General features: G+C 45.6%; 1 protein-coding gene across 4 annotated transcripts; it reads left to right on the forward strand.

Moving 5' to 3' along the window:
• Positions 1-24,744, forward strand: bcl9 (BCL9 transcription coactivator). Of its 4 annotated transcripts, none has more exons than XM_047601012.1 (10): positions 1-172; positions 2,307-2,473; positions 15,069-15,554; positions 17,614-17,927; positions 18,097-18,204; positions 18,333-18,519; positions 19,169-19,265; positions 19,382-21,557; positions 22,039-22,311; positions 22,430-24,744. In XM_047601012.1, the coding sequence occupies exons 3-10, from the start codon at positions 15,271-15,273 to the stop codon at positions 23,467-23,469; spliced, it is 4,479 nt and encodes a 1,492-aa protein (XP_047456968.1). In that variant the 5' UTR covers positions 1-172; positions 2,307-2,473; positions 15,069-15,270; the 3' UTR covers positions 23,470-24,744. The 4 variants fall into 4 exon arrangements, with proteins under 4 accessions (XP_047456968.1, XP_047456971.1, XP_047456970.1 ...); XM_047601014.1 differs by lacking the exon at positions 1-172 and adding an exon at positions 186-625; XM_047601015.1 differs by lacking the exon at positions 2,307-2,473.
• The last annotated feature ends 216 nt before the right edge of the window (positions 24,745-24,960 follow it).

Here is a 24,960-nt window from a genome sequence, read left to right on the forward strand (position 1 = left end):
GACAGGAAATCTTGACTGGGATGTAATGGAGTAGGACCACTGGAAATCTCGGGCGAAAGGGGGGGAGACGTATTCCTATTTTATAATGTTGCCGTGAAAATGTTGTGATTTGATAAGTGTGCGGGTGTTAATTCGTCGCCCGGGAAGAGCGGAAATTAAGCCAACATCCCAGGTGAGTGTTCCCCTTTTTCGCATCTAGCTGGAAAGTGTCGGTAGCACGGCTCGCCTCCTGGCAGCGGGCACACGCGGGTCCTCCTCCCGGGGACATCTCACTCCGGTATCCGTTCTTCTCTGCCTCTGTCCCCGAAGGCTGCCTACCTAAACCCACGTCGCGTCTGGCCTGGCAGACAGCGAGCACAATTTGAACCGTAAACGCCGTTTTTGTTTTTTTTTTTTTTTTTTTTTGTTTTTGTTTTTTTTTTTTTTTTTTTGGTGTTTTTTGCCACCCACCCTCCAGCGCAACAAAAGCGGATTATTCACGATGTTTTCGGCGTGGTGTGAAACCCGCGGAGAAATATTGGTTTTTACCCCATTATACTGGAGGACCGCCCGTGCTTCGTGAAAATGAAAAAGGGATACAATGCAGCATGCATGTTCTGCATTCTTCGGGAGCGCCACACCGTTGGTATTGTATTTCCCCTTTATTTAAATAAAAATGTGTTTGGGTATGATTTTATAAACGCGTAGCGAGATTACAGGCCTCTGCTGGTGATTGTGTCGGCCAGCCCTATCATCTGCCGAGCGATTTAATTGTTACATTGTTAACGGAGCGAGCACAACTTGGAAATGAAGGTTTGCCCAAGGCGGGCCTGAGTTGTTTTATTAACAAACAAAGCCCTGAAATGAATCCCATCTTGTATGTGTGTGTTTTCCTTTTTTTTTTTTTTTTTTTTTTTTTTTTTTGGTGAGTGTGCGCGCGTGTGTGTGTGCGTGTATGTGTATGTGAGCGTGCGTGTGTGCGCTTGTGGCCGACGTCGTTGTTCTTCGCCTCCGAGCCGCCGTCCACTGCCTCCCTCTTCGGGGAAGACTTTGTTTGCGCTGGCCGAGGCTCCATGAATGCGAGTGCTGAAGTCCTCCCTTCCCTCCCCCCACCTCCACCACCAGCAACACCACCTCCACCAGCACCACCACCACCACCGCCACCTCCACCACCAGTTCTCTGGCGAAACAGGAACAACTTCTTTTAGGAAAAAGGAAAAAAAAAAAAAAAAAGTTCCTGGAGTTTTCAAGCGCCATGGAATTACTTTGTCCGCCAAGAGTTGTCCAGTGAGGCGCTGAGATTTCAGAAGGGGGGGGAGAAAGTCTAGTCCCTGAAGCCGCTGTGTGCTTTAGGTTTATTTGCAGGGTTTTTTTTTTTTGCTTTGTACATGTCTGTGTGTATTTTAGGGACGACTTCCTCGAGTAGGCCCGTTTGCGAGTAACTTGTGGCATTGTGCTACCTTTGGCAAGAACCAGAGAGAGAGAGCAGCTAAACAGTGTGTTCACTCTTTTACATTTTTACCAATCTGGTTTAACTTGACTCGTGAGTGGAGTGGAGTGGAGTGGAGGGGTGGAAAAGAAAATAATAAATAAATCCACAGGTCTTGGAGCGGAAAGTTAAAGGCATCAAGTCACCTGGGAATCCAGGGAGCTCGCTCGCTTTTCGTGCCTTTTATCAAACAAATGGGTGCAAATAGTTAGTTTCTGTTTATTTTAACATTTTGCACAGATTAGAAAAAATTCCGAGACGTGTGTTTAACATGTGGGGGGGGGGGGGGGGGGGGTTTAATGAGATCTCAGCACCTTGACCTGGTCCTGTTTTCCGGAGTGACTTTGCGGCGAAGGCTTCAGTGTGTTTGCCGTTGACAGTTTTAGCTACCAGTTGCTCAGACCGAACCAAAGACCGTCCTCTTTTTGTGCAGGTCTCTCTTCAATTGCTAGGCAACACTGCCGGTGTGCCGTTAATGCATATCTGTTGCGTTGCCTTTGTGCCGTTTCGTATTATATGGCTTTTCCCGTGCTCACTACTTCTGAGAGAAAGTCGCCTAGGATGAAGAGTAGGCGAGGAGCCTCTTCGTGGAGTATCACAGGCCGCCTTGTACTCCCTCATGTGTACACCAGTCGATAACTGAAGTATAAATGAGTGTCTGGGTTAAAAAGGCGCGCGTGCACTGTTACCGGAGCCCCTAATGACCCCTGCCTTGCGCCGGTTATGTGTTTAGTACACGCTGGTCTTGTCAACACGGACGACTGAGTGCTTTTCCTTGCCCCGCTCGCTTGTCTGGCGCTTCACCCGATGAGCAAAGTTCTTCTCCCTCTGTTTCCAGGTGTGAATGACTTGTGGCTGTAGGTTGTCGTGAGTGGGCCCGGGTTCCTGCACAGCCTCCGTGGCTGACTGGGAGGAGTCGAGTGGAGAACAGACATCAGTGCCCAGGGGACCTGAGGCCTGGTTCTCCATATGAGGCCCTGCTGAAAGGGCAGGGGGGCTTCTGAGGTAACCCAGCTCAACTCCTTTTTTTAAAAAAATATTTTTTTATTACTATTTGTTTTGCTTCACACTGTATCACACACACTTTTGAGACACACACGACAGACTGCATATAAATACCCCTATTCCTTTCGTTAACATGGAGCGAATACCACAACACATGGCAGGATCAGGATCATAAGGGCTGTGCAGGAAATCGCTCTATACGTGCAGCAGTTTGTTAAATCCTCGTGAATTCCTGAAGCGTGTTATGTTTTTTATAAATCCCAAAATAATGTCCATGAAAGTGTTTACGTCTCACCGCACGGACGTGTGACCGAGTGAACAAGGCACCCGATTTTTGGACACAGTCTCTTTGTTTAAGATGCCCATGTTTCTGTTTTTTTTGTCTATCATTTCATGCATTTTCCACATTTTAATTTTCAATTTTTATTTTTTTAATGCATCGGCCATCTCGGCGTAGCAACAAACGCGGATATCAAAGACTAACCGGTGCCACAAATTGATAGCTTAACGCTCCCGTGACGCGACCGTAACAAAGCCAGGCGCGGGCTCTTCCCAATGTTGGTCACTATCTGTTTGACATTTATCTGCGGAAGTGCCCGCATTCTGATGAGAGACGCTTGAATCGTGGAGCAGTTGCACCGTTCAGCCGCTGCTGATGCTCTCGGGGGGGGGGACTGGACTATCAGCGCTGTGTTTGGTCTCATCCTCTGATCTGCACACGCTGAGGACACGCCGCGGTCAGGGCGCTCTCACTGAGAACGCCGCCGCGCGCTGTTTGTTTGTCCGTCTGCTATCTAGTCCGGCGCGTGTTAAACCCAAAACCACAGCCGAGGTGAAGGATGCGGGGAAATGGATATTGATGTGAAGCGGCAAAGGATTTATTTTTGCCTCAGTCTGTCGCCCTCTCATGTTTCCCCGCGTTTGTTTTCTTCATGGGTTTTCTAATTAAAACTCACAACGCTTGTGTTGTGTATGACACAGAGGGAATGTTGCAAAGGTTTGTGTCTTCGCCTGTGTGGTGGGTGGTGTGGGGGGACCCCCCCTCCCGTCCCCACCACCCAGTCATACAGTAGATTAGACCCTTGTCTGTTTTTCTGTTGGTTGAAATGTTTATTTTCACTCTGTAGCATCTGCGTGTTTTTTTATTTATTTATTTTATTTTGCGTGATGGTTCTCATAAAGTAGGAAGGATTTATGTTAATCAAACATATCAGTTTTCCATTCACCTGGTTTTCTGACAAAGACGTCCATTCACAATTCATTACGGAATTTCAATACATCCGCTGAATGAGTCTTAGAGCAGTCAGGCCTCCGTAGTACAGAAATTATGTAGGATTCCCCGAGGGATGCAGTATAAACGGAGAATATTCAGTTATGCATTTTTGGTGTATTTGTGCACTTTTTGGCGAGCGTTGGAAAAGTGTCACTGAATTATATTACTATAGAACCATGGAGCAATAAAACTTCCGTACAGGTGGTTGGTATTCACTCTATGGGTATCAAATGAATTAACTCCAATAGTCTGTTTTTCATGTTCTGCTCAGAATATGAAACATATAATGTATAAACATACGTATTTCACAAATTATATTCAAAGAGAAAATTAAAAATATATTTTTAATGTAGCCACCGTGGCCTGATAGACGACGCCTTTCATTCCTAATTTGTATAAGATAGTTTGACATGATTGTAAAAGTTATTAGCAGATCAATAGTAGAATAAACTTTTGATTTCTGTGGTTTTCTATTGATTTACTGATCAGCGGTTTCCCTCAACCACGTGTCATTAGATGTATCGATCTGATCTGATGCGTTGGATGTGTATTGGCGTCTGTAGCGACGTCATCAATCTGTTAAGGTATTAGTCAGACGTGACTGATTCACATTAATGTGACTTTTGACCACGTATTTATTTATAAAGCTTCTTCTAAACACAACATAATAAAAATAAGTAACTGGTCAACAATGAATTGTACGCACAGATTCTTTGTGAAAGAAAAAAATGGATTAAGGAAAGTTATCAATTGAAGGATCAGAATTAGCATTTATAGTGAGGAAAAAGTCAAATTGTAAGAAAGAATTGGCCAGTAATGACGATAATACAGCAAAGATGCATTGGGATTGTGTTATGGTTTTAAAATAATGCAAAGAATCTAAATGTTAAATAAACAAGGCCCAGTCTTTATGGGAGTGGTTGTTTAAGCACAAGCCTGAAGTCTTTTCAGTAGATGAAATGGCCCAATTATCTACTGCTCGGCCCCAAGTCATTCATACCACAAACCGTTTCAGCAAGTACAAGAAAATTAGTTGTGTTTAGTTAATTTATTTAATCAATTTCTGTGCTGTGATTTTTAGCGATCAGTCGTCAGCAACAAACGCGGGAAAGATAAATTGCGGCAGTTCTCGTTAATGTTTACAGCCTAGCGTGCCTCTCCGAACAGCTGTGTATGTATTTAATGTGTTTTTCTAATAGCAGGGTTTCGTATCTGTTCGGCGTAGGAGGTCGCGGTCTCATGTGTGCGGATGTGCGACGGGATTGTTGCCCATACAAGATCCTCAGGGATGTGTCTGGCTGAGTCAGAATGTACCAATCAATCTGCTTCCATGTTCCTGCGCCGTGATTGACAGTTATGGCACAGACGGGCCGCTGCGAGACGAGGGGTCTCCTCGAGCCGAGTCGCTCTCGGGAGGAACCTGTGAATCCTTCGCTTCTCCGCAGCCACCTCAACTATCCAGCCAGACGTGTGGCGGAAAGCCACACGTCTGGCTGAGGTCCTCTCCAGCCACCAGACTGTCTGTTGTCAGACTTAGTTTACAGAGCGAACATCTGTCCGACACAATCAGGCTGTTGAGATTTTGGCCGCTACGCTTTCCTGGATTTATTTGTTTATTTATTTATTTATTTTTTTTGGCTGCTTAATATTTTTATATACTTACCCTTGTCTATGCAGTTTATCCAACAGGAAGAAGCATCCGCTACCATAAAACTCTCGGTTTTAATTTGGTGTTCGCTGGGCAATTTCTCGAGCGTCGATCCGCCGCGTCAAGTCTTCATTTTCAGGGGCTCTTTGACGTAAACTGTCAGCGGAAAAAAAAGTGGGAGCATCTCGTAGTTTAATGCAGCATGTTCTTCTGTTGAGCTCCTGATAAATGCTGGGTGGGTCCTAGTCTTTTAGATCAGCTCGCGGAGAACAGGCAAAGCTTCGAGGGCGCTGAATGTTGTGTGCAGGGCAGAAGCAATCAGCGCTCTAATCGAGAAGTTGATCACCAGATAATAGTTTGGCAACTGTATATTTTCCAATTTATTTGGCCGCGACCAGAAGCTTAATTGAATAATCAAATAAATAACTGGCCTATTAATTGATGATCACTCATTTCTGTTTTTATTAGACAAAGGAAGTGAACGGGTTGTTTCTCAATTAATAAATTTCTTCCACCCAGAGTTTAATCGATATGAAAATAGTAATTGCGAACTAATTCCCGCCACCGTCGAAAGTTTTGAGAGCAGCTATTAAAGCTTCGCAAAGATGGTGAGTCGAGACAATAAAGAGCGACTGTAGCTACATTATAATCTCCTCTTTCGTGAAAAGGGTGAGAGGAAGCGTGTCTCTAATATCGGGATTAAAGGGTGTCGGCGTTGATTTGGTTTGCTTGGCGTACGTGGGCATTATGCTGTAGGGTCTCAACATATTACGAGTCTTAGCAGGGCAGACACGTCGCGCTGCGTGCATAGTTTCGGAGGAACCTCAAGGAGGCTCAGACGGTAACGCACACGAGTAAGCTCTGACTCATGGGAACATTACATGCCATAAACTTGAGGCGCACTTTTCAGTGCATCTCGGACATGATTAGGATGGCTAAGTACTGCCGCATGTGCTTATTCCTCTGCGCACCAGTACGAGTATGTGTGTGTGCACGTTGCGCTGCGCCTGTATATTTAATTGGGGAGGTCTTAGCCAGTGTGTTTAAAATTCCTTGGGAGTGACACACCAGTGTAAATGGAGGTATTTCAGGGACACAATCTGGCTTATATTCTCTCCAAATTGCTAATTTTATCGTCCGATAAAGGAGAGCGGATACAACATCCAGTGGATTCTCCGTGCGCTTCCTTGAGTAAAATATAGTTCTCCTCGTCGGCGCGTGACAGCAGGTCGAGAGGCAAGTCGGTTTCGTTCGTGTCTTTGCGAAGACATCGGTGATGCTGCTGCTCGCGCTAAGAGGTTAACGAGCGACGACTTTAGAGAAGGGAACACAAATTTCATTTACATTTACCTCAATGCTCTCTGCACGGCCTCTGAAAGGCCCGGCCGTTGGGATTTCCCACAGTGCTTTTACTCACAGGGAGACGTCCTCCCAGCATGAGCAAGGGAGGAATGTGGCCCGAGTGTGGGAGCGACCGTCCGGATGGAGGGAGGGAGTCACGGACCAGAGAGCACGGTCAAGGGAAGGCTGGAAAGAAGGGGTCTGCACAGAGGGCAGAAGACTTTCTTTTAAGCGAGTGGTGCTTCTGTTCGACTTCTGATTTAAGCTTCAGTTGAGTTAAAACAAGCTGTTGGGTAAAACATGCGTACGTGCACATGCACTTGCACAAAGCAGTGCTTTTTTTTTAATATATAATGATAATATCACTGCATCTTAACACAACACAGCTCTCCTGCCTTAATTACCATTTCTCCTAGAAGTCTGCAGAATTTTGATCATGTAGAAAACCTGTTATAACCTGAAAAAAAAAAAGGCCTAACACAAAACGGATCCGTAACGATTCACAACCAGTTTGAAACAGAGCGCAGGATAATTGGACTGGATCAGAAATACAGCTGACCCGGAGAGTGACCACTAACTGTTAATTGGCTGCATTGTGTCGCACCAACTAACAGTCGGTCTCGCTCTTATTTTTTAAAATGTCGTCCTTTTCAGAGCTGAAATCAAATTTGTTACATTTTAGCCACATTTACCTAAACCAGAAAAAACTGAATATTCCCAATCGATGCCCAACTAATGTCTGCCAAAACCAAGTGCCGATCTGATCCCACAGCTCGTTCTGGTTTTTACTTTTCTCTGAAAAAAAGATGAAATGAAAAGTGCTTCATAAATAAAAAAAAATATTATTACCAACTGTAAAATAGGACTAAATACAACCGTAGAAGCAGCTGCAGCCAAAGTTAAATTGAAGCATCATTACTCCCTCTTTTTGAATCACATACTCTACATACCATTAATTACAGGCGGAATTTTCCATTGTAAGTTATTACCCAGACTGCTCCCATGGCGTAGTGGCTTCACAGACTGGCTCCTGCTCCGGTCTTGTTTTTAGATTTTTTGGTCGCTTGCTCTTCCCCCCCAACCAGCGGAGAAGGATGAGACCCAAGACTCGGTTTGTTACACGCTTCTGGTGTTACTGTTACGCGGGGGTTGAATGTGTGACTGTGCCATTGTCCAGCGCTGGTGCAATTTATGTACATTAGCAAGTGTCTGGGATATTTAAAGCCAATAGAAATTTTCAACTTGAATGTGTAAACGCAAACACACTGCGGCATTTACTAACACGCCTAAAGTGTCTTCTCTGAACCGACAGTCCTCTTGTATGTTTTTTTTTTAATCTTTATTTATTTTAATGCTTCTCCAGACATCATTCTTGATAGAGATGAACCCCGTGTCTGTTAGAGAAGCGTGGAATATCACCAAACCCCTTTAATCGTGATATTTCTGACGATAATCTTGCCGTCGCCATTTGATACCGGCACACTCTAATTTGTACCCACGCTTGTTGTGTTAGAGAAATAATGGCACATTGTTGCCAGCCCAATTTCTTTGTCTTGCATTGTATTCAGCAGAAAGGTTAGCGAGCGTGTGTGTGTGTGCGCGCGCCCCTGTGCAAGACACACCCACTTAGCCAGAGATGCGGAGACAGAGGGCAGATGGACAGAGATGGAAGTGCAGGATGAAGTGTGTGAGACGGAGATCAGAGCGGCCCAGAGTGCTGATTGCCAGTCCTGCTGCCGGAGCTCGGCCCCACACATGGCACCGTGCCCGAGCTACGCCAGCAGATGTGTCACTAGTGAGTCAGCTGTGCGTGTGTGTGTGTGCATCCAAGATGTAGACACCCATCCGCGACTTGTGTAATAAGTGGTACTGGTAAATCTGTATCGCGCTCCTTTCCCATCCTCCTGTTTTCGTTGCCACTTCCATCATTGTGACGGACGTGGCGAGGCTTCTGTCGCCGCGACGTGATATGACAGAATGTGACATTACGCACATGTCGGACTCCCCGGGGACGGAGGGACATCGTCTGCCAGCCAGAGGAGAAGATGCACGGAGGATGGGGGGGGGGTTGTTGTGGAGAGACGGCTGGTGGTCGCGTAGCACAGTGAGCGGGGAGGAGGAGGCTCGGATAAGATGGAGATATGCATCCACTGGGAGCGGTTAATAGTTTTTGGGAGAATGCAGAAAAGCTCCAGTGCTCAAAATAAAGTAAATATTTGCTTGGTTTCATTTGTAACAGGAGCCCCGTCACAGCCCGGTGTTCACATGTGAGCGACCTTGTTCCCGTCGCTCGAGATATATTATGTCAAATGTTAGATCCGCGGCGTCACGGCTCTATCTTTAGTGACTCTCTGCATTCCTCGCATTCTGCGTGTGCCGAGTGCGACTCATGAGTGTGGGGCAGGGTGTGGCGTGTCGGGACAGTTTTCTCAGGAAGTCACCTCAACAGGTGAGCGTGCAGGTGTTTCCGCAGCCAGCGCACAACCGGAGCGTTCGCGATGTCCAACAAGCCTGTTTGCTTAGTGGATGATTAACAAAATTTCCCCCAAGTGTAATTCGTTTAGTTCGTTCGTTCATTTGTTCATTCATCAGGAAGTTGCTTCTTATCTAGCATGATAGGTGTGTTAAGGAAGTGGTAATGAAACAGGTTATGCACAAAGACATAGCTTCACCTATCAGTTGTTAAAACAAAAAAATCAGACACCATACTAACTACTAGTTTGATGAGAAAGGTTTCAATAACAATTTAGGTTTACTAGTAATTGATTTAAAGCTAAATGGCATGTTTTATTTCTAAACAATGAAAAGTTTGGGTTTGTTGTGTCGCCCTTTTGTCGTGTGTGTGTGTGTGTGTGTTTGGCTGCATGTTCGTCAACATCGGCTCAGTAGTGCTGTGTAAGTGATGTTTCACTATCGTTTAGAGACACTGAACACGCTCTCTAGAAAAAGTTTCACATTCAGTTCAGTCACAGGAATTACTGCAAACCTTCACACGCAGGTGGTTTGGAAGTTCTTTGAAAAACTTAACAATTTCACTGTTTAAGATTTACCCTTATTTTTAAATAATTTTGAAAGTTGTATCTTAAGATACTTTGACGCTTTGTCGATTCTATACCATACTGGGTTTGTTGCCAAGCGTCGACTCTTTAATTGGAGCGTCTGAGCGACGCGGCCCCCGCGTTTGACAGTTTCACATTTCATTGCTGACGGTCGCGGGCTTTGTATGTTCTCGCGGAAAACTGCGAAGAGAGGTGGAAATAATGCTTCTGATATTGCCCTGAACAAATAAAGGGCTAAAGCAATTCTTGAGATGGAGGCCGAGCAGACGGAGAGCGGGTAGGGGAGCCGGAGAGCGAGAAAGAGAGAGCGATACTCCATTGTGACTGAACTGCAAAATGGGATTTGCATAAATAAGGCTGAAACATCAGCAGGCCCTTTTACAGCCAGCAGCAGCAGCAGCAGCGGCAGCAGCAGCAGGGCTGAGATGAGGGAGGAGAGATGGTACGTGTTTGCGTGCGTTTCTCTTTTTGAAAAGGGGGAGGAAAAAAAAAAATGTTTTTGTAGTAGTGTTGTTTCAAAAAAAATTTAAGCCTCTTGACTAGGTTGGCAGCAAGGTCAAGGTCCTTTTCTTGCTGCTGTCCCCATACGTTACTGGTGGAGTGTACTAGTGGATACTATATTGGTATAAATCCTCCCACTCCCTCAGAGGAATTTGGGTGACGTAGCTGGGACGGGTCTACTCTCCGAGCAGGCAGCTACGATGACTGTTACATAAGCATGAAATAAAACGCTCCCTTTAAGTGCCACCCGCAACTGGAAACCCCACGTCTAATTGAATCGAACAATTTTCTGCCCTCCTTTTTTTTTCATGTGGAACCTCGTATTTATATGAGAACCTCATTATGCCGTTTTTCCTATTAACTCCGCCGTCGTAGACAGTCGAGCGTCTTTACGAGAAGAGGAGACGTCTGATTGTGTCCGCGTTGCTTTGTTGTTGTGTGTGTGTGTGTGTGGCTGACTGCGGCACGCGCACCTGATGTGTATGTGTGTCACTTCCTTGTGTCAGTCATGTCAGCAAGCTCTCCAATTAGTGTCTCGTTAGCATGCGATTGGAGGGAACAAGTGATTGACAGTCCCTGCTGTTTGCAGGCACTTGTGTGCGATTGGGTTTTTGGTCTGGATGAAACCTCTCGAGGACGTTCGCACTAGTTGGATGAAGAAGGAGGCTGCTCCTTTTGATGTAGTACGAGCGCTACCGTATCTCAAGCGAACTAAACAAATGTTTCAAAGGAATCTTTAGCAACCTGTGGACAATTAGCCCGCTCATTTCAGTCTATATTCTCCTCTCTGTTGTGAGCCCAAACCCAGATTTTTAGCCTATGACACCTTGTGCTAAAAGGTCCACTGTGCTCTGAGTAAAGAGCTCGTCGCGTGGTTGAAAAGGGTTTGACTTTTTTTATGTGTTATTTCAACTGTTAGTAGCGTCTCACACGTTTCTGTTCCACCTTTCTTTTTGTACAAAACAGTTTGGGCTGGAACAGACGACACACATTAGCTACTTTGTACACACCACAGGTGTCAAACATGAGGCCCGCGGGCCACCAGAGGGTCTAATCTGACAAAATTACATAGGATTTTCGATGATAAAGACTTCTACCCCTGATTTAAGTGGACAGAACACAACACTGAGACCCAGCACTAAAGAACAGACAGCACTGTACCCAAATTGCACTTATTTTTCTTAAGAAATGTCTTTTGAAAGGATAGTTTATTAAATGTAAACATTCTCATAATGTACATGTTCCTCTTTGCACTAAAACAAATAGAAAAAATCTGTCGTTATTACTTATAGGTTATAATTGTGTTATTTTATTGGTCCGGCCCACTTAAGATCAAATATGGTCCCCGGATTGAAGTGAGTTTGACACACCTGGTGTAAACCATAATAATTCATAATCTTGCCTTTCGCCATTTTGTAACTTTTGTCACTCGCAGCGTTAAAGATCTGTACTGAAGCTCTTTGCATGGACTATATTTTATTGTGTCCTCAAGTAAACGTGTAGTAAACGTAATTGCTTATGATTTGACTTAACATTTTAGATGTGCCTCGTAAGGAGGTGGGCTTGTGTCCGCGTAGTTTTCTTCCCTGTCTTCCACATACAATTTTGTACGCTCTTATTATTAACAGTGATTTGGTTCAGATTGGCTGCTTGGCATTTCTCTTGCGACTTGAACCAGCCATCGCTACACTTAACACATTTAATCACCTAATGACTGCGAAAAACTAAACTGCACCAAACTGCAGAATCTTGCCCTTTTTTGCGTCTTTCCGTTTCTTCGCCCCTCACGCGCTGTTGTCTTTCCTTTAATCCAAACTCTGCAGGAACAAAACCGTAACTCCAGAAACGGTGTAAGAGGTGTCAAATGTAGGACATGCTGCTCTCTGAATGCCTGCTCTCCTCATAGTGTATAATTATTTCGACAAAAAAAATGTAACTCAACCTTCATAGTGTCGTTCATGCTCTTGTGCTCTTTGTTACTCGCTGTGGACTCCGCGTCACGGCTGCAGAATCACTCCTGGGTAATTGTGTGCCGCGGTCCTGCTTTCTTCAGTTATGTATCAAAGCATGTTGCATCTCAGAATAGCAACATGTTGTTTGACTTAGAAAGGAGTTCTTTCAGGCACTTCTGTTGTAAATAAATATGCAGTTATGAGCCCCCCCTCCCTCCTCTCCCCACTTCTCTGAAGAACCTGCACCACCATGTCACACAGTGTGTTTTTTATGTTCGAAGGTTAGTCTAATCAGTTTAATTTGGATACACAGGCCTCCTCTGTTCCTGCGGAGAAGCCAGCCTCCGCTCGTGCGCAGCAGTGACCCTGACAGTTGTAAATCACATCGCTCGTAGGCCACTGAGAGACGAGTGTTGCTGCTGTAGCAGGAGTCTGTGTATTTTCCTGGTTCCCAGTGCCCCCCCCCCCCGCCCGCCCCCCCAACCACTCACCCACCCCTCCCTCAAAACCCCTTAAACTCCCCACCTCCCTCTCCCAAGGGGAACTCTGGAGCCAGTTACAATGTTGAGTTTTTTTGGAAGAGCTCCTACATATTTTCAGGATGACAATGTAATCTGACTGGCTGGGTTGCTCTCTTGAACACTATTCTCATGCAAGTCTTGCGCTCATTCACCAACGCAGAAACATACAGTGATCCGGGTCACAGTAGTAGCTCTCCTGTTCCACTGCCACACTTCACACAACATCCTCCCCCCTCCAAGTAATTGGTGGAGTCAAGGACTCACTCACCTGATGTTAGATTGTTTAAGCCCAAAAGAGATATTAATGTTTTAGGAATGACAATAATGCTGGTTACTTGGTACCTGTCACTACTTCATATCAATAATGAGCTAATGCCAAACACTTTATTAGCTCCAGTGAAGTCTGGGTTAAACTTTGGCTCGATACTTTGACTGTAGATGATGCTGGTTCCTCTAAAGTTGTTTTTCCTAGCACGTATTTTACACATCTCGGCTGGAAAAACAAATTCTACGGTGTGGTTCACAACTTTGTTATTCCTATTTATGATTCATGTTAAAATGTTTTGCATAAAAAAAGCTTGATGTTATGCTGGATTTTGACCAAAGTCGCTGTGAACTAGGGGTGGGTATTGCCTTCACAATATGTATCACGATACTTGAGTCACGATACGATACGATATTGCGATATTATGATAACGTGATATATTGCTATATTCTACATATTTCACTGAACATTTTTAAATGCAGCTAACATCCTGAGACCCGCCGTCCTCATATGGGGACATTATGTCTTAGGTTTGTTGCAGCTTATTCTGCTTCATTTAGGCCTAATGTGCTCATAAGGAGATACTTTTGTTTGCCATGTACTTGTAGCGAAGGCTCAGTACACTTGTTTATTAACTTTTCTAGTTTGATATGATATGCAAATTTAAGAAATCCACAGGTACTCATTTGAGGACGTTGAGATCACATCGTTTCCAGTTCTGCTTTTGCATAAAAATAAACAGTTTTATATTTTTTTTTGCAAATTTAAATTGAAATCCCTATGTGTTGACCTAATTTTTTTTAACAAAACCTGCATCCAGTTCAGAGATGTTTTTTTTTTTTTTTATTATTATTCTTAGGTCCTGCTAATCCCAAATACCCAAAGATTTTAATCTTATTTTAAAGAAATTAAGATGCATTCCATACAAATGTGTGGGTCTCAGGAGGTTAAAATAGAAGTTCTATCTATGTACATCAGATGACGGTGATAATTCATTGGACAAATTGAGTCAAAAAACAATATCAATTTAAATGATCCATTTCTGGGTTATTGCACTTTTACAGAAAAGGTGCGTCAAGTTTCTTGCCACTTAATTGTGAAAATACAGTTCAAAGTACAATTTTTCACTGAACAAAAACGTGTGTCACTGTTTAAACACTGAATAGATTGTGAAAATATAATGCCTATGCATACATATTGCGTAAGTAGTGTAGTCTGCTTCGGATCGGCAGGTTTCGGCAGCCGCTGCTACGCTAGTAGCTCGTGGTGTCTCGTTATATGAGTTCGCAAGTTGGTTTTGTTCCCTGAATATCTAAGCGGAGTGAAACACAGTTTGTAGACTGCGTCCTCTTTGTCCAGCTTGTTAATTCCTTCTTCCATTTGAAAGCCAAAGCGCCTCCGAATGTCAGCTTTGAATTGTGATAGCGTTTCCATGCTCACCTCCTACCTACTTTAGTGTCGACACTTTGCCGAGCGAAGGTGCGGAAGTCGTTCAGAATTGGCCCAAAACGTGACCCTTTCTTTTAAAATCGATATTAAGACGTTCAGAATCGATATTGTATCGTGTAGGTCTTCAACAGGTACTGCAGGGGGGTCGAAAAACTTTGGTTGGTTAGACATTTTCATATAAATATTTCATGTTAATATTAATTTCCCCCCTCAAACACCCAACTGTTGCACATGTTTGAAATAAATAAAATTGAATATTTGAGCCTGTGTATTATTTGAATAGGTTAATACCGAATGCAAAATGATAATGTATATTTATAAATAGCACTAGGCTGATTTTAATATAGAACACGTATAATAGGTAGGGGAGGGGGTCTTAATCTATCCGTTGGGTTGGGGGTCCTTGGCCTGAAAAACGTTACCCCTACTGTGGACGAAAAAAAGTCCAGCTTCTCCACCTTTAAATGATACTCCTGAAGATTGATACTAAAACATTTTCAGAGGAGTCTCAATTTCAGTTTAAGACCACAGCCCCCGTTTCCACTTTTGTTAACTTTCCCTTTTTCTCTCTCTTTTTTCTCAACAGTGTGCCCAAGGGCCGTTGAAAGCCCCCTTGGGGGAATTTCATAAATACACCCTGAACAAGAAAAGCCTCCCGGACTATTGTTATTGTTTTTACACACTTTCTCACTTACACACACACACACACATACACACACACACACACGCACACACACGTACACACTCACGTGCGCGCACACACTCACACAGACAAGGACATAGAGAGAATGTTGGAGGTCCAAGAGGAGAGGCCAGCGGCGGCAGGTACAGCAGCGACACATTTCAAGAAGGAGCGAGGGAAGAAAGAAAGAGAGGAGGCCAAAGACGGTCGGGGAAACCTGTCGAACCTTGGGAATCCTGTTCCTGGCTCCAGGAACGTGCGCACAAAAGGGACACTCGCACACACAGGCAGCCCTCACCAGCTCATCACTTCACCTTGTTCTGTAGTCCTGGGAGCCCCATCAATGCACTCCAATAGGTTAAAGAACTCCCCGTCCGCCAACACACAAAGGTGAGTGGACTCGCGACGCCCGACAGCTTGTGGGCCTGGCGTCGCCATGGTAACGACGACCAAGCTCCGGCCTGTGTGTAAATGTGCGACTGAGATCCAGATTGTTTTAACAGCCTACTGAGCCAAACACTGATCTAAATATTGATCATGGTTATGCATTTAATCCAGACTGCTTATGAACAGCTGCGCGGCGTTTTAAATTTTAAATGCGCAGACGGTAATTTTCAGCTGAACCACGTTTAGCCGATTGCCCTAATAGCTAATGTACATGTTTGTGACAGTTGACTTATTTGTCAAAGACAACACTGTTGTTTATTACTAATATTGACTGAACCCTAAAATTGTGTCGTTGAGCTTAAATAATTAAACAGCCTTTACTGGGGACGTACAAGCTGTTGACAGTCGGAAGCAGACGACGTATCCTAACACGATTCTCTGTTCAGAACAGAAATGAAGTGAAATAACCAGTTTTTACTCTAAAATCTGAAACAAAGAAGCAACCTGAAGCCAAGTACAGAAGCAGCCAGTTATAGCAGTCCCTTGGCTTGTAGGATTGTTTGCAGAATAATCAGAGCAGCATTGCTCATCTTAGTGTTAGGTATGCTATGAAATACTCATATCTTATCGGTTGCACGGTGCACAGTGTTGTTTGCCATTCTGGAGTAAATCTACAGAAAATGTCAGCCGCGGTCCTTTATTTATTAATCGCATGGTGAAATTTGATCCATCTAAACTATTGAAGTACAGCAAGCAGCCATTCTGTCCTCCATGTTTGCCGAAACACTGTGATCTAGAGGAAACCTATTTAAGTTTGAGTACATTGTGCCAAGGGCCAAGGCTGAGAACTTATCAGCGTTAACTATGAAGCAATTGAGCAGCTGTAGCTAGTTGTGAGTCTACACGGTATGTGATCAGTAGTGAAATCAAGCCTTGGCAATGTGATTACGTCGAAACTTAGCACTTTGCCTCACCCAAGCCATATAAAGCCAAGATGCAGGCCAGGTGTGATGCAGATGTCAAATCGGCTTCTTCAACATTGTTAATTTACCTGAAAAGTCTCGATATGTGATCCAGAGTTGTTCTAGGGTCAGGGAGTACATTGTACTTGGAGGTTTTCCCTGCTGACTCATGGTTCTGGATCCTCTGGAAACAGCTGTCTGGACTGCCAAAACTCTGGCTTTGCCTTCTCTTTCTACTAGCTGCGTCTGCATGCGTACATACAGTGTGCTAGTTGTGTAGCTGTATTTTTTGGACATGTGGGCATATGTTTTTTGTGCCGCGTGTACAACTGTGTGTGCGTTTGAGAGTGACAGAGTGACAGAGAAAGATATATTAGGGTGTGGTATGGGTATATTCTGCCAGTTGGATGTGTCCTCCTTCCCTGAAACGAATCGTCTCATAACTAGTAAGCAGCCATCATTAGTACATGGCCCTCGTCTCTGCAGTCTGTTCCAGCTTTATCTGTGTTCAATGAATTCCCAATACCGGTAACCTAACCTTACACGCATCTATCCTTGCAGGCTTCTTTCCCAATTGCTGTTAATGACATTGTGTTAGTGGTTGCAAATGGAAAAATGAGGGCAAAAAGAACAATCACATTCTCCTTTTAGTGTCCTCTCTACCACCCCTCCTTGGTACCACATTGAGTAACAGGGGCACATATTATAATTGGCTGCTGGGGAATATCAGACCTCATGGATAGCCAGCTGTCTCAGTATGCTCCCCTCCTCTCGTCTGGTTTATACCCAATTCCATTGCATGATTATTGGATGAGCTAATATAGAGCCATTTTGCTTGATATGCCCAGTTTCCACTTGTTGTGTTTTATGAGTGGAAACAAATTCCTCTCAAATGGACGGTTGAAGACAAAACATAACATTCTAAAGTCCCAATAATGTCTTGTTGAATCTCAGATGGGTTTAAGTGAACAGTTGTGTTAAAGTTTATTTAAAAATACATAGTTTTACAAGCATATTTATTTGAAAATGTTGGATTCAATGTTGGGATTGTGTTGATTTTGCCTGTGATCTCCCTTTTTCTGCGTTCTCTTCCCTATCAGCCCTAAACCTAAGACGGAGGCCATGGTACGATCACCTCCTGTCATGTCCCCCTCCACTGCCGCCCAGATGGACTCTAAAATGCCTAATCAGGGTAAACCAGGGAGCACGGGCAACCAATCACAGCCCTCACCCTGTGACCCCAAGACCCTCGGTTCTAAAGGGGCTCAAAATGTTGCAGGGGGAATGGGGCTGAAGAACGGCCAGGGCTTAAACTCTGGGCCAAGTTCCAAGGTGAAAGTCAAAAGGGAGAGAAGCACCTCGGTGGAGTCCTTTGAGCAGCCAGAGAGTGGTACACCTACCAGTGAGGAGAAAGGTAAGGCCTGCTGCAGCACAGTATTATCAGACCATCTTGTTACATTTTTATTTTCTCTTGAGTATACAACACAATCTGAGTTGAGAAAACAACAGTGGGGCACGTTTGCAGTGCTTCACTGACACAGCGTCAGGCCTGAGCTCACCGATGGTTTTGTGTGTCTCTACAGATAGTAGCAGGGTGAAGAGGATGTGTGTGGCAGAGAGGAGGCAGCCGTACAGTGGAGCTGACTGGTGCTCTGGGGGAGAAAGTGACGAAGATGATAAAGGATTCTTCAGTAAGTGTGTTAACGTGTGCATCCAAGCATGTGTAGTAGTCACTCTGCTGATCAACTCAGTCCAACTACATTTCCCATAAGCCTGTGCTGCTCCTAACGCCGTGCTGTTCCCGGTTGTCTCTTTGCAGACTGCAACTCCAGTGATGTGAAGCCCCAGGACTCTGTCACACATTCTACCTCCAATGCCGGACTAAGTCGCTCCTCCACACCCTCCCACAATACACTGGGAGGGCAAGGCTCCACAACAGAACCTGCTAGTGGTCAGAAACCAGTCCCGAAACTTGTTTATGTCTTCACCACAGAGATGGCAAACAAGTAAGGAAGCTTAACATTACTGCTAATATCTTCCAAATTAAGAAATCAGACTCTTCGTGCGAAGTTACGCCTTTAAGTATTTACAGTTAAAGTTTATCTATACTTGTTTTAAATATTAATATGTTCAGACAGGCTAATTAAATCATCTACTCAACACTTTTACATAAGAAAAATATACACCCAGAGCAAAATCCTTTGTTGGAGTGCAGTTGAAAATTAAATGGAATTACTAACAATGGCAATTGCCGTAAGTATATCTTTGTGCCCCGGTCTTCTGTGGTTTTTGATGTCTTTGATGTTTGTTGGAGCCGTTTGTGTGTATGGCACTGAGATGCTTCCATCTCCCCACAACTTTCTCAGTTATTGCCTAAATGTGTTGTGTAAATCTGCACAAGCATGTATGTTTCTCAGTGGGAGTATACGGTTGGGTTAGATTAGCACTCTCTGTTGGGAATTAGGGATCAAAGATGCGGATGCTCTGCGAAAATTGTGTATGCAAAAGTTTGCTTATTCTATTGACCTTGGCATTACCTTCATGGTCCCATCTAGTACTCATTCATCCAGCTTACCACCTCTTAAATACACGTACACACACATATACTATTGTGTTTGATGAGTGGTACCTGACTGTCTGCCTACTTGTCCCCAGGGCAGCTGATGCGGTTCTAACTGGCCATACAGAAAACATCATTGCCTTCCACATGAAAAACATCTCCAACAGCAAGGACAAAGCTCACCTCCTCTTGGTAAAGACACACACACATGCCCATTTTATGGCACATAAATGCATACATATAGAGAACATCAAAAACATTATCTTGACTGTTGTAACTTTAACCAGTTTTGCTCTTCTCTCTTGAAGAACAATGCAGCAAACGTCCTACGAAACGACTCAAAGCCTCCCCAACAGCCCCTATCCCATGCCCAAGACCAGAGCCACCAGCCTGGATCCAAGCCGTCCTTACCTGGCATGACAGAGTCAGCCCCACCCCAGACTTCAAATCAAGGAAGCCAATCTGGTGTTCTTCCACAGGAAGGGCCATCTTCTGCTGTCATGGAAGCCAAAAATATTCCTGGCAGCAGCCCCAGTAACACTACACCCCCAGTTGACCAGACCCCTGTCACCCAACCTGAGGCAGGCCTCAACCCTCCAACATCGGTTGAAGGAGGGCAGGGTGGCGGCTCTGGTGGAGCAGGCCTGACACCCCAACAGCAACAACAACAACAGATAGCCCAGGAGCTTCTGAACATGGAGGCCAACACAGAGGGACTGTCCCAAGAACAGCTGGAACATCGGCAGCGCTCCCTGCAGACTTTGCGAGATATTCAGCGCATGCTGTTCCCTGATGACCGTGACGCCCCACAGCCTGGCCCCCCACAGTCTCATGGTGGACCTCATGATGGAGGTCCTGATGGTGCACCACGGAGGTCTGAGCAGGGCCCGCTACAGGCTATGATGGCACAATCTCAGAGCCTCGGACCACCAGGTGGACCAGGAGGACCCCGTCCACAAGGTCCACCCTTTGGTCTATCTCATGGTCCCAGGGAGATGCCCCCATTTCCACAAGATGAAATGGGCCCACATATGGGAGGTCCAGGTGGCTGTGGAGACAGTGATCAGATGACCCCAGAACAGGTGGCTTGGTTAAAGCTACAGCAAGAGTTTTATGAAGAGAAGAGGAAGAAACAAGAAATGCAACACCGGCCACTTCCTCCAGATATGATGATGCACCCCCATGGTCCACGTGGTATGATGCGAGGACCCCCGCCTCCGTACCAGATGGGCCCAGGAGAGATGTGGGGAGGACCAGGTGGTCCACCAGAGCACTATCAGGAGCGGATGGGAATGGGCCCAGGCCCCAGGGGCATGCCCCCACATATGCAGAGGATGCCTGGATTCTCTGGTATGATGAATCCTGAGATGGAGGGACCCCCAAGGCCTGGAATGGGCTGGCCTGATGATATGCCTCCACGGATGGGAGAAGCAAGAGGCTTCCCTGGAGGACCTGGGGGAATGTTTCCTGGTCCAGGGGCTCGTGGAGAACGTTTTCCAAACCCTCAGTCAGTCCAAGAAGCAATGTTTCACCAAGGAATGGGTGGAGAGAAGGGCATCCCTGCTGGGATGATGATGGACATGCAAAGGATGATGGGGCACCAAAGAGGTGGAATGGAACCTGGAAATGGCATGGGTATGTTTCCCAGACTGCCTGTTGATGGCCCAATGAGCCCATCTTCAAGGCTCCAGGGAATGGGTGGCAGGGAAATGGGCCCCGAGTTTAGCATGGGGCCTGGCCCTGGGCCAGGACCTCATATGCACCCTTCCAAACTACGAGATCCCCCTATGAATATGAGTCCTGATGAAATGTTGAGAATGAGAGGAGGTGGGGGACCTCCAATGGAGAATATGGGCCCACAAGGCAGGCCCATGCAGGGTCCTCCCTTTCCTGAGCCGGCGCAGTCAGGTGACTTTCCTATGGGGCCTGGACGGCCCTACCCTGGGGGTCCTGGAGGAATGAGGGGTCCACATGCAGACCAAGCCTTTGGTCCTGAGCACAGATCTACACCAACAGGAGGTAATGGTCGCATTAACCATCTCCCTTCTGCGGGTGGACCTACACAAGGTCAGAGAGGCCGCAAGCCAGCAGATCTGAATGTCCAAGGAGGGGGAAACTCCCCTAGTGTTAACCCCCTTAAGTCCCCTCCTTTGAGGCAAGTGCAGTCCCCCATGATGGGCTCTCCCTCGGGAAACCTTAAATCCCCTCAAACACCGTCCCAACTTGCTGGCATGCTCACTGGTCCCACAGGCCCCAGTGCTCCTCCAGCTCCTCAAGCTTCTGCACCAATGAAGTCTCCCCACTCCATGATGGGTTCAGCAGGTGCCTCTCCTGTTCATATGAGGTCTCCTTCTCTTCCTAACCCCTCTCCAGGATGGGCCTCTTCACCAAAACCACCCATGCAAAGTCCTGGAGTACCGCCTCAGGGTGGCAAACCTCCTCTAAGTATCACCTCACCAAACATGATGGGGGGCATGGAGCAAGGTACGTATATCTACATGTCTGTGCTCGTCAAGCCTTTGCTTCTTCCTTCAGTATTTGATTCCTTGTCTTTTTAAATGTATGTTTAATTAAAATAAATTCATGAATATTATTAGTTTTCTATCTCAGTAATAGGATTTCATGTAAAATATTTGATTTTGGTTTTCTGACCTTGAATACCATAGCTGATCTATAAAACTGAATATAAAATAAAGGAGATGTGATGGCTTTCCATCAGGTGTATTTATCTTTCAAGTTAACTGCTGTCTGAGGGGTGGGGTTGGGTGATATGGTCCAGTGGCACCCTCTTGTGGCCACATGATTTAAGGGCCACATAATCTTACTGAGCCCTAAGTTCCTCACATATTGCACAGTATCACCGTTACTATTGTCATCAGAAATTAAAAAAAAAAAAAAAACTATTCCAAAGAATTAAAACTTTCTATTTCTGCCTTCTATTGTTCCTTTGTCATGTCATCCCCAGGTGGTAATGGCCCTCCCTCAGCCCCTCCCTCATCAGGGGCTCCATCTGGTCCCATGTCCCTCCCAGGCAACGTCCCGTCTGGCAGTCCATACACCATACCCCCTGAACCAACACTATCCCAGAACCCTCTCTCCATCATGATGTCACGCATGTCCAAGTTTGCAATGCCCAGCTCTACCCCACTTTACCATGATGCCATAAAGACTGTTGCCAGCTCTGATGATGACTCGCCTCCAGCTCGCTCCCCCAACCTGCCTTCCGTGAACAATAATGGTAGGACATCTCGAATATTTTCTATTTTGTTTTATTTGTAGTTCAAATTGCTGATTTACAATTGTCTTCCCTCTTAACCAGTTCACTCAATATAAATTAACTGCTTTTCGGCTCACAGGTATGGCAATGAATCACCAAGGCAACCCACGTATGATGGGACCTGGAAATGCTGGACCCATGCCTGCCCTCAGCCCCCTTGGTATGAATCCAATGGGATCACAGCCTCTCTCCCATGGCATGCCACCACAGATGCCCTCTCCCAATGCCCCTAACATGGGCCCAGGCATGATGCCCCATGGTATGATGATACCACCAAATCCCCAAGATCCCGGCATGGCAAACCCTCAAATGATGCCCCAGGGACGCATGGGTTACCCTCACCGCAGCCAGGGATATCCCCTCACACAGTCCCCTTCCCAGCAAGGCCCCTTTTCCCCGCACAACGGTCCTGGTCCCCAAGGTTTTCCTGGCCACCCCATGGGCTTCCAGGGAGAGGGAGGACCTATGGGAGGACGGATGGGCAACATGCCTCATGGGGGAGGGAGTGATGGGGGTATGTGCAAGCCCAATACCCCTGGTGGGCCAGAATTCAACAACATGCAAGGTGGATTCAGTGAAGCAGATCTTCATGAGGTAATGCGGCCGGGAGCTTCTGGCATTCCTGAGTTTGACCTGTCCAGGATAATTCCTTCAGAGAAGCCCAGCCAGACTCTGTCATACTTCCCTCGAGGTGGAGGAGACAACCCCGGGGGGAAGCCACCACACCCATCTGGTTTTCCCATGCAGGGCATGATGGGCGATGGTCCACCAAGGATGGGGATGCCCATGCAGGGAATGGGGGGGATGTCAGGGGGACCTGGTGGTGGAATGGGCCCTCAAGACATGCCAATGGGCAACCCTGGCCACAATTCGATGCGGCCACCAGGATTCATGGGCCAAGGCATGATGGGCCCCCAGCACAGGATGATGTCCCCTGGGGGTCCAGGAGGGATGATGCAGGGGAGACAAATGGCCCACCCAGGTCCTGGTGGGTCACCTAACATGATGATGTCACTGCAGGGCATGGGCGGCCCCCCACAGCAGACAATGATGATGGGGGGTCAGATGAGGCCACGTGACATGGACATGGGGTTCAGTCCGGGCCCTGGAATGTTCTAATCCAACACAAACCCTGAAAATGAACAGAATGGAGCTAACCAGTCACCTAGTAATGTCCTGTGGGAACTATTCCACTGGAGACTTGGACAGGCCCAGATTGGAGTACCTTTGCCACAAGAACATTTAATTTTGACTCATGAGCTTCAGAATGTATGGGATTGTTGTGCATCAATTTCGCAGAAACTGTTCATGTGTTTTTTGATTATCTGACTATAAAGATGACATCAAAGAGGAATCAACCTAACTAAAAGTCAGCGTGGAGATGCTACAGTATATGTCTACTTTTTTCAAACTCAAAAAACAAATTTGTCACACGAAAGTGGTATGGAACAAGAGAAAGGAAGAAGAATTTGTGCTTTGTGAAGACTTTAGTGGAAATCCATCTTGTTTCTCGCTCCATTGTTTTGACTGTTTCTGTACAGTATATACGTGAGAGTGCGTCTGCGTGCTTGACAGATTGTATGTTTGTGTGGTATGTATGTATGTGTCTGTATGTATAGGCATTCTATCAGTGACCTCTCAACTCCTCTTACCCAACTTTCATTGGGGGAGGAACGCCCCCTAAAAATACTGTACTGTTTACCATTGGTGGGCTATTCAAATTTTAGTCTATTTTATTTCCTTTGTAACTCCAGTGTATAACAAACCAAACAATGACCTCATTAAGATAATAGTATTATTAAAAAAGCACAAACATGGACCATCTGCAGAAAGCGTCTTCTTTCTCTAGTTTTACCATTGAGAACACCACATTAAGTGCGAGGATCCTGGCAGCTTTGCAGCACCATGATAATCTCCAGTCCATTTCAAGTTGTGGATGACATTTGACTTTGTGCTCCAAAACTTTCAGGACTCAACTTCCGCCAGCGTGAATAATATTGCTAATACCCAGATGTGCTATGTGTGTTCTTCTTGTTCCTGTTGTGTTCCTCTTTTGTTTTTTGACTCTTGTTGACTCTGGGTAATAATCATTCCCACAGCAATAATCCCCCGATGGTCAGCAGAATGGGACAGGATTGGCTGAATGCCACAGCAGGTATGCCAGGTATTATAGAAATAGTGCTAGGTAGATCTGGTTAAATTTAGTCAGGCAGGTGTGGTGTCCAGAGTGAGACACGCGGAAATGTAAACACATACTGCTTACCATCCAGTTGACTTCCTCTCTTTTCTCTATTGTATAAGCTTGTCATGTGTTTCTCCATTGGCTTTGGTGCAGAATAGCCTGCCGGGGCTGTGGTGATGGACTACAAATAAAAGATATTGTTTTGGTATATACATGTTGTCTATGGAGTGTGTGTGGGTGTATGTGTCCACCTGGGTCTTGACTATTCACCTCTAGTCAGTCCTGTGGACACGGTCTCTGTCATTCTACATGTCAAACCAGCTGGAACAAGGAGAATGAGTCGCACTAAGATGCACTGATAAGTTTTCATTTTTATCGTAATATGCTATGAACTATTGTCAGAGGACACCACACTTCCCGAATGGATG

Source organism: Mugil cephalus, chromosome 12 (assembly GCF_022458985.1).
Source record: "Mugil cephalus isolate CIBA_MC_2020 chromosome 12, CIBA_Mcephalus_1.1, whole genome shotgun sequence".
NCBI classification, from domain to species: domain Eukaryota; kingdom Metazoa; phylum Chordata; class Actinopteri; order Mugiliformes; family Mugilidae; genus Mugil; species Mugil cephalus.